The following is a 12,114-nucleotide window of genomic DNA, read 5'->3' as shown; positions in this document are numbered from 1 at the left end:
TAATTTGCTAAAGGGTGCTTGTATTTTTTAAAAAGGAATACAAAACCATCTACACGAAGCATTGCATTGCAGATTTAGTGAGACATTTTGTTACTGAGCAAAATGAGGGAAATGAGCAAAAATTTGCACATAAATACACACTCGCAAACTATACGACCAAAAAAGCAGTTATGTGTACAGACTTAGACGTGTATCACAAGGAGGAGGCAGGGAGCAGACAATGCACCTGGCTCCATTCCATGTCCCTCCGAGATCTCTAAACTGGTTACGGATGCCCCAGGCATTTGTTATGTGTATCCAAGAAGCAAGCAAACGTGCTTCAGGCAGCAATAAGTTCCATGAAGCATGGCTCCTGCCAGCAGGTCTGCAGCAATGGAGCGGAGAGTCAGTGCCTCCAGCTGTGGAATACTGGTTGCTTCAGTGGGTTCCTGCTCATCATCTGCAGGACTGGCTATCCTACAAGACGAGGTGCCGGAGCAGAAGTCAAGGTGCCCAGAAGCAACATGTCCTTAAGACAACTACTAGGCTAGTTTAAGCTTGGGCTTAGCACAGCTAACTCAACTGACCCTGTTGTTCTGCTTTACATGGAAAAGCTACATATCTACTGAACCAGAGAGAATAAGAAGGTATATCTATCATTTCCCTGCCCTGCATTTTCAAATGCTTAGTGACATGTAAAGTGGAACAAGGACACTATCTTCAGTTTTGACCCTAGTAATACAATCCTCAGGTGATGTTAGCACTATATTCCATTGTTTGTCCTTGTGAAATTCAATAAAAATTATCCAAGGCATTGACTCCATATTCCACATGTATGTTTTTACTGCTGTAATTCAAACTCTATTCAGAATTTAGGAGCAAGTTCATACCACTGTTATGCAGTATATTTTAGCTGTGATTTTGTAATTGTGAAAGACTGAGGGAAGGGCAGGGAGAAAACGAAATGCAAACTCAACAAGATGCCGGTTATTAGCTTTCACAGTCCGCAATGTACCCGCTGTATGCTACATGAATGCCTCAAGTTTTCTTCAAGTACTGTTTTTCCCCATTTTGAAAGTGATTAATTCAAGTATTTATTGGTAAAGGCCAATTCCTTCCTTGTGCTGTCTATAAGGGTGGCTCACTGACTAGCCAGGAGCACTATTTATGTTTCTTCATGACTATCTATATATCCTTTTTACTGTAAACTAGAGAGACGGTAAGTGTGCTTTAGTTCAATTTCTTTGCTCTGAAAAGAACTGAAAAGCACTTGGAGAAACACACTGAAAGGCAGCAGCTTCAGTACACTACTGCTGTTTTGTAATTACATACAATAATGCTCTTCCATGATTTAAAACAGACTTAGATGTCAACAGAATATATATTTTTTTCCATTTAGCAGTTCAAGCAAATCAATCTGATTACTGGACTAAAGGAAAGTACTCTAAACATCCCACAAACTCCTAGGAGGCTGTATCTAAAATTAGCTAGCAACTTTCCAAAGCAGTATATATTCATTATATACTCTCTACACACTCACATGAAAACTCCTGGATAAAATCAAACACACAGCTTTGCATTTATGTAATACACCTTATACATTTATATAATACACCTTGAAATAATAATGTGAATGAAAGATTCACTCCACACTGTGCAGTTCAGAGTTACCTGATTCATCTGGCAAATTCTGATATATAATCCTCGTACAAGAAACCAATCCCTCTGTCTCCACAATGTGTAGAAGAGTGACAAAACACACAAGAAACCAGGTGTCTACCTGAGTGATGTCCATTCCAGAGTCACAGCTCAATGGCTGGGTTGATGTGAGGCCGTTGGAACCTATTATTGTGGTGATCACGCCATTCTCATCAATTTTCCGAATCATGGTACCGTCAACGAAATAAATAAATCCATGCTTATCTATAGTGATACCTGGATGAAAGGAAAGGGTGAAAAAAAAGTGTTAGCATTGACATTTCCCAGATTAAAGAAATATTTCCTCTCCTCTTAAGGCTCTGAAAATCCAATGATTAAAATGAGTACGACTCAGTTTTTTTCTACCTATTACTTCTTCGAGGCTTATACAAATTGTATATGGAAAGATCTTATCCAGACATCAGACTGTCTCTGATCCACAGAAAGAAGGAAAATATAAGGAAGAAACAGAACAAAGCGGCAAATGCTTTTCTTGTCATGTATATAACATAAAATTATGCTCAACAGCTTCATGGCCTTCATCACAGAGCAGGACAAGATCAGCTTTTCGAAAACCTTACCTTGCACTTGATTTTTCTTTATTTTCCACTTTATTAATGCTCATGCAGAAGCAATTTTTTTGTATTACTGCACTGTGTGACTTCCTGGAGCATCTGAGCAGGGAGGAAGCACCAACAGAAAGCAAGATTGACTTTTGCAGTGCAGGGGCTATACAAACTAATGGTACAAAATGGGCTCTGATACCAGGTGGAAGGAATACCTGTGCTGCAGAATGTACTGCAGTTGGTGTTGCCCAAAGCACAGGGTCACCTACTGGAACCAGTCTCATGACAAGAGTGGCTTCAGTAAGGGTCTGCGTTAGCTCTAGCATCACTACACTGCAAAGGAGAGATGGACCCTGAAGCAAACACGAGGGCACTGCAGAGTTCACAGTCTTCTGTATTTCTGTATTTTCCGTATTTCACTGGGGAAACGAGCACAGAATGCTTGCTGTCTCCCACCAGCAGCGTGTGGTGCCTCTGTGTCACAACCCATGCCTGACCCTGGTCTATCCCAGTCCAATATTTTTTCCTCATTTCTCCCTGCATTCAATATTTGTCAGATGCTTCTATGTTGTGTGAAATGTATGTAGGATCTTTCTTTCCTGAAATGTTGAAAATAGCTAGAAGAGCACTTCTATTCATGTTAGGTTTGTGAAATAGTAAACCTGCTCCATTTCTTGCTTTAAACTACTTCATAATTTCCCATTTAAAGTTGCATAACTTGCAATTATAGCAGCTGCTGCACACAGCCAAGCTATTTTAATAATGAATTTATGTTCTGTTACACAGAAATGAAAGGCAGAGTGCTTGAACAGATGGCTTGGACAGTGGCTTATATGGTTCCTGATTTTTGTCCCCTGCATTTAGCACAACTGAAGGCTGCATGTTCTGTGAGTTTACAAAATACTTGTCTGTCTGCCAGCTAAGGATATCATGCAGCAATTCCATACACCATTATGTAAGAAAAGAAAAGAAAAAAATAACTTTTCCCCCCATCTCCTAGTCCATCTTCCTGATATTTCACCTCTTTATATACATAGGAGCAGTGGTAGCTGAGGGCGGTGGGGAAATAGGTGGGGGACAGAGGCAGGACCAGGCAGCTGCGATGGGCATCACACAGATCTGTGAGGCTGACAGTCCCTCCAGGCCCCTGGGTACATGTGCATCTGGCAGCTGGAAAACGTGTCTGGCCTTTGGGCTGCCTCTTACAGTGCTATCACCCAATGGCAGAGCCCCAGAATAATTCACCCATGGATGCTTTTCTAGCAGAGAGCAGGAATAACATCAACAGCAGTCCCTACAGAGGGGCCAGCAGGTTACAAGGGCTTGCCTTTCCCCCATACCAGGCAGACTGATGGCCCAGGTTTCATGACCTGATCTTTGGTTCATATATGTGTAAATGAGAAGGGCTGTGTTCACCTCCTTCTACCACAGCGTGGGGCCACAGAGCAGAGGGAGCTCTTGGGTATCTTCTGCTCTTGCTGAGGCACTCCGCATACCTGAGATCCTTCCTGGGCTCTGCACTGCTCTCAGCAGTGCTGCACGGTAAAGTTAAAGCATGCCAATGGATTAGAAAATGAAAAAGCTGTTAGGAAACCATGTTAGGATTTCGTCTTGGATGTGGGAAGGTCTCTTCAGATCCAGCCCCTTAACTCTTACAACTTTCCTGGAAGTCTCTTCAAGGCTCTTTCTGATGGAAGGGGGGAAAAAAACCCTTAGTGGTATGGATGGTGTGTGAATGCAGCTATGATTGTTGGAGGTGTTTCCAGCCTTCCTGATAATGCCTTATGGAGCTGTATGAGTTGGTATATCAGACACAGAAAGATGAGCTGAGACTTGCTTTGCTTTTCAGCATAGCTCATGCTTTGAAGTGAGAAAGCGGATGAGGGTGGGACCTACAGCACAGCTGCTGTGCCTTGGGGCCTGCCTTTGCACGAGCAGCAGGGAGCAGTACTGCTCACCTGGGCCGGATCCATGTCATGGATAACCAAGGCCAGGATCCATCATCAGGGCAAGTGCATCTTGTTTTACGCAATTTCCCTGCAAGCAGATGGCTCTGCTGGCTGCAAACCAGCCATTATGTAAAAGTCAGAAATTATGCAAAAATGAAACAAAGCTACTCAGCTGTGTTGCTGAATGGATTTCAAACACTGCCTATACAAGAAAACCAAAGATCTTTTTGCAATAACAACACACATTTTACTTTCCAGCTATGGCAGAAAGGCAGGCTATCTGCAGGGGAAGTACGTATGCCAGTGTGGTATAAACAAGCCCATGTCTTCAGTATTTGAGCAAAAGATGATAAATGCCTAAAGAGAGATATATATATAAAATAAAGGATGATAAACTTAACCTAGTGAGCTAAATTTCTTCAAGTACTAGCATACAGATGTTCCACAGTGGACCTGTGCTCACTCCTATATACTAAAATAATGTGACTTTGCCTTTTTGAAAAACTTACTTATGCGTTTAAAACATGTTGAGAAATGCCCTGTGTAAGGCATCCATTCGAAAACAAAACACAGGTTTGTGACTCAGCTGCCCCAGTTTATTCACTATTACAGATGGATTCATTAATGTTCCTGATCACATCTTCTGTGATGCTTCACCTAATCTGTACTCCAAGAGCTTATTTTAATCCTTTTCAGATGTACAGTGTGATGTTTAATCACTGAGGAAGTAGAGGAACCACGTGTACGCAATGTGTGACGATTTGCTCTGGGTGTAAGAGTTGTCACTGCTCACTCTGAGTGGGAAAGGTCGTTCTTAGGTGTTGCTTTGCTTTGTCATTTTAATTCTGTTAACCAACATTTAGCAATGGAGTGCTGCTGGTGTGATCACATGGCTACGAAGCACCATCACGAAAAAGACAGAAGCTTTTGCACAAAATAATACTTGGATGGGCTCGTTACAGCCATGGCGTATGTAGAAGGCTGACTGTTCTCCTATTATGTGCTCTGAGGAGTGATTTTGGTACAGGGTTATTTCTCCTGACAGATCTTAGTGCGCATACATATGCTATTAAAAATGCAAATAACACTTTGAAAGTTAACTGATCACTTCTGTGTGTAGTTCCCATAGGTATAAATTCAAGATACATATGAATGTTATAGATCTGACCTTTACTTTCACTCTTGAAACTTGGCCTTGCATTGTTAATGGAGCTAAACTCATGATGAATTTATAATTAAATTGGAAAATACAGATTAAAATTAATACAGCTAGTTCCCAATTAAGACAGGTTCCTTCTGCCTCGTGTCATAGACCACAGTCAAGTTTTAAGAAGCTTCCTGGGAACAAATCCTTTTCGGAACACAACAGTGAACAACAGCTAGAGCTACATATTACCTTCTTCTGAATATTTACACTTTCTGCTCAGCTTAAAACTTTGCAAATGATCATTTCACATTGAAAACTTCCAATTAAGCTTCTGAAGAGTTTATACATGAACATCTAAAACCACTGGTGAGGACTGATAAAAGAGAATGCCACCTTCAGCTGGAGAAAAATTGTATTTAGAAGAAACTTGTGATTCTCATAAAACTTTTAATAGGAAGAAGTGAATCAAATTGGTTAATTACCATTTTATGGTTGGTAAAAGGGCAAATTACATGCCATCTATTTCTAAACTTCTAAATGTCTCCGGTGCTTTTAATTAAAGCTGCCATCTAGAAACTACTAAAGCAATTTTATGCAATTAGTTATTTATATGTTACCATAATACACCACTCAAAATATGATTCAAATGATTTGCAGTCTGGTGCTTTGTGATCTTTGTCATCTTTACTTCATTACTGTCTTAGTACTAGCAGCGAAATTAACAATTCTTTGTCAGCTGGAACAGGACTTCAATACTTGCACTTCACTGCTGTTCTCTTTGGAGATGTGGAGCAGCAGAGCTGAAGCAAACAGCATTTTTAACTATTGAATCCAGAATGTCCTGCTTTAGTCAGAGTCATGATGGCTGGGGTCACGCTTTCTGCTGACAGTGGTTTGCATAAAGATGAACAACTAATGCATTCAAACGAAGGCTGGAGCAAGTTTAGGAAAATACACTTTCCCAAAAAATTCACTTCTGCAGGCCTCTGAAATCATAGGTAACCAAGGCTGCTGAAGAAAAATAATACATTTTGCTGAATCAAAAATGGCATGAGATGAATTTTGTACTACTGATGCACATATGATGATTTCAAGCTGCAACTTGGTTTATTCTTTACAAGTTGCTGCTGAAACATTCCGCTTTTCTTTTTGAATTGCGTGAAAGGTTTCAAAAGCTGCTGTGAATTTATAAAATGGTAAAGATTGATGAATGAACAAGAGATTAACTATGAAGGAATCCTATTTTCATGAAAGAGTAGATTAGGAATTTGGTCTGCATTCTACTGGAGCAAAGGGGAATCTCCAGCTGAGCAGGATCAGGTCCTAAATGGCCTATTGTGATTTGACAAATGTAAAGGTTTAATCTGAGCAGTTGTTCTTGCAGCTTTATTTACTTTAGCAAGAAGTGCTGCAGATGGTGAGCAAGAAGACTGATTATTTCAGGATGTAAGCTACTGGAGTGAACACATTTTCAAAGCCATGATTCTTTTAGTAGTATTTCCTTACAAAAATAACTTCAAGCAAAATGCATAAAACTAAGCTGCAGAACTGATTTTTAATTTAAGCTTTCATTTGTGCTGCATGGTCATGTGCCTGAGTGGAATGCTTATTTTTATGCATGGACTTTAAAACTTACTCCAGCCTTCTACTTTTCCCTGCTGCCTGCTTTGGGGTCACTATATTCAGGTAGGCTGAATCCTGTGTGCAGTTCTCAATTTCTTCTGCAGCAGCGATTCTCCACATAGCACAGATGTGACCCCCTGTCTTACAGTCCCAAAGTCTGGTCTGGACCCAGCAGTCAAAAACCATGCACTGCAGATGCTAAGATGGTTAATTCTTTGGATTCAGTGCTTGTGCTCCCAAACATTGTAAGTCATCTTGGTAACTTACTGTTCAGTCATTGGAGGGACTTGCTGGTTCAACATAAGGTACTTAGTTTGCTCTCCCATGCTAGTTGTCCTGCGTGCACGTTCTGAGACTGTCTCAAAACACACAGTAATTCAAATCAGATGTTAATCTAAACCACTTTTCTTGGTATACTGATGCGGAAATACCATCTCAGCAAAAAACTGGTAACTTGATTGTCTCAGCCTTTCACCGCCTCTGTCATTTAAGCCTGGAAAGTCAAACCTATTTACATGTGCAAAGCCCATTGGTTTCAGAGGGTTAATGGTAAGTATCTAATGCCTTCGACATAGAAATTGCCTTTGCAGTGTTAAGTAGACAACTCTTCGGTATTGCTATTAATTTTAGTGCTTACTGCTCCAAAATTTAGTGACTAATCTAGTAAAATCAGGAGGCTATTCCTTAGTGCCCTATTATAAATATTACTCAGGACAGTTTAAATGTTCCAGCGTTGGTGACTAGATATGCCATAAATACTTTTTAATCAAAAAATAACCCAAGCTACCAAACAGAATTCCCACCCCAAAATTAAAATTCGTTGCTTAGTAAAGTTCAAGCTATTAGAATTGAGTCAGTGATTAATATCTTGTGTAGTTACTACTTCATTTTCAATATCTTTTTGTATAATAAATGTGTTCAGCTTGTCACATATCTTACTTTATGTCCCCACCTTGTACCATTTCACATTTTGCTTAAGTACTTGGTCATCTATTACATGACTCATTAGTCTGAGTTCTATATAGAATTAAAGAAAGTTGCAGTAAAAATAATATATTGAAGTTCAAGTTTCAACTACATCACCCATGCATGTTTGAAAACATCTTTCAAAGTCAGCTCCAACACACAATTGTGCAAGATTAATATTCAAAAGACCCCATCTCCAGTTCTTTGTGCAGAAGTGGGAACAGACTGAATAAAGCCCCACACGTTTGTCAGCTGAGAAATGACAGCTGGGGAATGATCAAATCATCACCGACTAGTGTGACCATGATGTTTTACTGTCTGACATTCAGTTCCTGGTCACGTGGCAAAGTCAGCCATGCCAGATAATTAGAAACAAAAGCCAACGAAGGCCTGAAGTTGTCAAATAATTATTCAGGACTCTCCAAAACTGAACAGAAAACCAGAACAACAAAGAAAACACCCTACCTCTATGCTCACTGAAGTAGAAAAACCCGAGTTCAAAATAGTTAAACTAGTATTTTTAGCAATATTCCTTCAGAGAAGTAAATAAGTGTATATGAATTTCCACTCACTTCCATACTTCTGAAGATGTTACCAAACAGGATTAAATTTCACGACAGTATTACACAATAGTTATTTCTTATCAATTTTAGAAGTGGATAAACCAAGTCATATAGATAAGGTTCTATTCAAAGTTGCAACCAGTCAGTAGCAGAAATGAGAATACAGCTTCTGAGATGTAACTAACCAAGGTCAGCCACTAAACTACTAGATACTACCTTTCTACTAGGCAAAAGTACTTTATTTATTGCAGAAAAAGGGAACATTCAGAGCAAAAGCAAGGCAGGTAGACTAACTGGAGCCAGAAGGAAGTTCTACACCAGCCTAATAATAAATGTATATCTTGTCTCGTCAAGTAATGCATTTAAATATACTTAATATCCTTTTCTATTACTCTGTCTTTATCTATGTGATAAGGTACAAATTTTTGGACTGTAAAAAATCTCGCTGTTGATGAAAAATTAAAGTAATTCATTTGGTTCTGTGGTCGAATACTACATAACATTATATTGCTTTTTGTTCAAATATTTTTAAATGTGGAAAAGATGCTGCTGAATCTCTGGGCTCACCAACACCTCTGTCAATGAGTCCTGTCTTCTAGAAAAAATATATACAATTACATTTTGAATTAATTTTAGTAGAAAGGTAACATCTTCTAACTTACTCATGATTCCATTGACAAACCAAAATATTCATTAAATTTTACTTAGCTACGTAAGTCTTTCAGTTTTTTTCATAAATACTAAAAAGTGGGCACCAGGCAAGTACTTTCTATTGCTTCTGAGATTTTTCAGCGTCTTTGTGTAGTGGAAAACAAGGACATGCACTCATAAAGCCATCATGATAATGCACAGCTAACACTTTGCACTGTGCTGGTGACTGTGGGTTGATGTTGCGTGATCCCCTGCACAAGAAGGGGAATGTGACACTCCATAATGACTTCAAATGGAAATACAAAACCCAGAGCATAGAAAATGAAATAGAAAACATAGAAAACAATTTCAATTTAAGCTGACATCATTTAAATGTGTACATCAGCTGGGAGCCATTACCTGAATTTGCCAATGTCTGAGCCATTGTCTGTTTATGGTTAATTTTTTACTTTTTGCTGTCTGCCCCAGCACTTATGAATTATACTTTTTATTCCTCTTACTGTCTTTATGACTAGAACCTGTTGAGGAAAACAGCTATGCATGCATATTTTTATAAGTAGATATATTACAAATTCTCACCAAGATACTGGCTGGCAAGAAGGTACAATGAAACAATGAATTGTATTGTAATTAGATATAATCAATTGTAACCAAGAACAATACATTGATTATTTTCCTGCTAAAGGATGCGAAAACCTTTCTTCTCAACTATTTTTAGAATTGATTCATAGCATTAATTAGCTGCCAGAAGATTAACATTTATTTGTTCTCGTCTCACACTTAACTTCCATCATTAAAGACATGTTGAAGTTGCTCTATCTATAATTAAAATGTGTCACTTGCTAAGCCTTAAAACAGGATTATTTGCTTGCCCTAGAAATGTTTGTCTGTACATACATTCTAATTTCCTACTGATACACAAGCTTTCCTTTATTAGCTCAAGAAAAATAATTCCTCAGAGCTAGTCATTAGGAGCTGTGGTGTGCTGCAGGGGGAGCTTGCTAAAAGCCCGCTTACAGGCTCTGCCATCAGAGCTGCTGCTTATCCTCTGTTCCAGGGATCTCAGCAGGAGCTGAGGTTGATCAGCTTGTTTAGACGACCAAATCCAGACCCTCTATCTCAATTCTAATGCAAACTGCAGTTTTAATGTAGCTTGTGGGGTGATTAATTATGCCACTAGTGGAGATTCAAGGCATCAGGTGCATTTTGCCTGTGACAATACAGAATGAACTCTGAAAGAATGGCTGCAGCAAAATGCCCCCTTCATGTGGAGCTCCTATTTTAGAAAGTGCATCTAATGGGGAAGGACAAACTGGATTACTCAGTGTACTTGATCCTATTGTCTGTTTGATTTAAAAAGCCCTGACTTGAAATGTATAAGTAAGCCCCACTAACCAGAGTCACCTGATTGTATAAAAAAACAAAACAGAAAAAATACAACAATACTATTTGCTTAGAAGTAAAATATGATTAAATGCTGCCACCCTGCAATAGAAAGGTACTTAAATAGGAGTGTAACAAGCAAGGAAGGAGTAAGTAGAATGACAGAACTGTGGGATGTGGGTTGAAAGGTACTTTAAAGAGCATCAAACTGTGATCCAACTGTGCCATAGGTGGCAGGGACATTTCGCACTAGATTAGGCTACTCAAAGCCCCCACCAACCTGGTCTTGAAAAATTCTAGGGATAGGGTACCCAAAATGATCTGGAATAAACATGTTCCAATGAATCACCTCTCCCATAGTATAAATTATTTATCTGAAAGTAATGCCTCCTCTTTATTTTCACTGAAGCTACAACAGATATGAAGAGTATAATTACACTATTTGATAAAGCAAATTCCCAGCTACAAAGCACTCCTTATCAACATAGTCACTACCAATATCTGTGCATTTCCACCAGTGATGAACAGGAGCGTACGTGCTGTGCTCATAAGTGGAAGTGCCCCACTGTCACTGTCACCACTGCTAAAACCACCACCCAGCCCTCAGTGTGCTCACATCCACTGATTGGTCTCCATCAACATTCAGCAAGTGTTGATGAATGTCAGTGGGTGCCATTTTTTTCTGCATGGAGAAATTCAATTCCACAGCTTTGTTTCATACACCCTTCTATGTCAGATGCCATTCTGCGTGACTGCCCCCCTCCTGCCATCTGTCTCATGGCAACAAAATGTAATGGAATATTGATGGGAAGCTTCTGCCTTTGCTTCCATACCACCAACATTCACCTCTGATGTTGCTGAATGTAGGGAAATAACAGCTGCCCACCACATACTTCAGACATGCTCTTTTCTTACCTCTTGGGCTGTTGAGAGATGCCTCTGATGCCTTCCCACCATCTCCACAGTGACTCTGGTCAAATGGGAGGCACTGATCACCTGTTCCTGCCACCACGTCCACGTTTTTGGCCAGGTCCTTTGTTTCAGTGAGTGATTTTGCTTTGTAAACTCTTCTGGTATTGGTATCTGACAAGTAAAGGGATTCTGACACTGGGTCAACAGCCAAGTAATATTTATGTGCGGGACTTGTACTAGAAAAGAAGAACAACAAAATTATTATTTTTTCCTATTAATTTTTGTTCATGGTAGCCTAAAGCTTATATACTCCTATTTAATTCCGCTGTGAATTGGAGATGAGAATTATAAGTGAGACCAGCTATCATGCAGCTCATCCAAGCACCGCTGTAGAAGCAGCTGTAGAGCCTGCCCATCCTGGTTGGTGTCCTGGATAGCGAGCTCACCCACAGCAGTACTGCTGGAGTTGGTGTGGCGTGGCCATGAGGACCAAAAGACCCAGTGTAAAGCTAACTGAAGTGACTTCAGCTTACTTAATAATTATTACTTTCAAAAGCAAGGTCATTTTTTTTTCTATACCTTTTCTGTTTTCGCACTCTTGGCATTGAAAACACATCTGACTTGCAGCAAAATGAATCACAGATTGCTCTGCATGGGTACTACTATTCACTCTTGGT

General features: G+C 39.6%; 1 protein-coding gene across 2 annotated transcripts in view; it reads right to left on the bottom strand.

Annotated features, from left to right (window-relative positions):
- Positions 1 to 12,114, bottom strand: part of TENM1 (teneurin transmembrane protein 1) — a 232,556-nt gene that overhangs the window by 39,685 nt on the left and 180,757 nt on the right. For both annotated transcript variants that reach the window (XM_031554696.2, XM_085230595.1), the window contains 2 exons: positions 11,441 to 11,673; positions 1,760 to 1,914 (listed from right to left, as the gene is read on the bottom strand). In XM_031554696.2, the coding sequence (XP_031410556.2) occupies positions 1,760 to 1,914; positions 11,441 to 11,673 (388 nt within the window). The remainder of the gene's footprint in view (positions 1 to 1,759; positions 1,915 to 11,440; positions 11,674 to 12,114) is intronic.

Source organism: Meleagris gallopavo, chromosome 9 (assembly GCF_905368555.1).
Source record: "Meleagris gallopavo chromosome 9, MGAL_WU_HG_1.1, whole genome shotgun sequence".
NCBI classification, from domain to species: Eukaryota; Metazoa; Chordata; class Aves; order Galliformes; family Phasianidae; genus Meleagris; species Meleagris gallopavo.
Note: the sequence above shows the minus strand (reverse complement) of the source record. Positions and strands in the feature narration are given on the sequence as shown.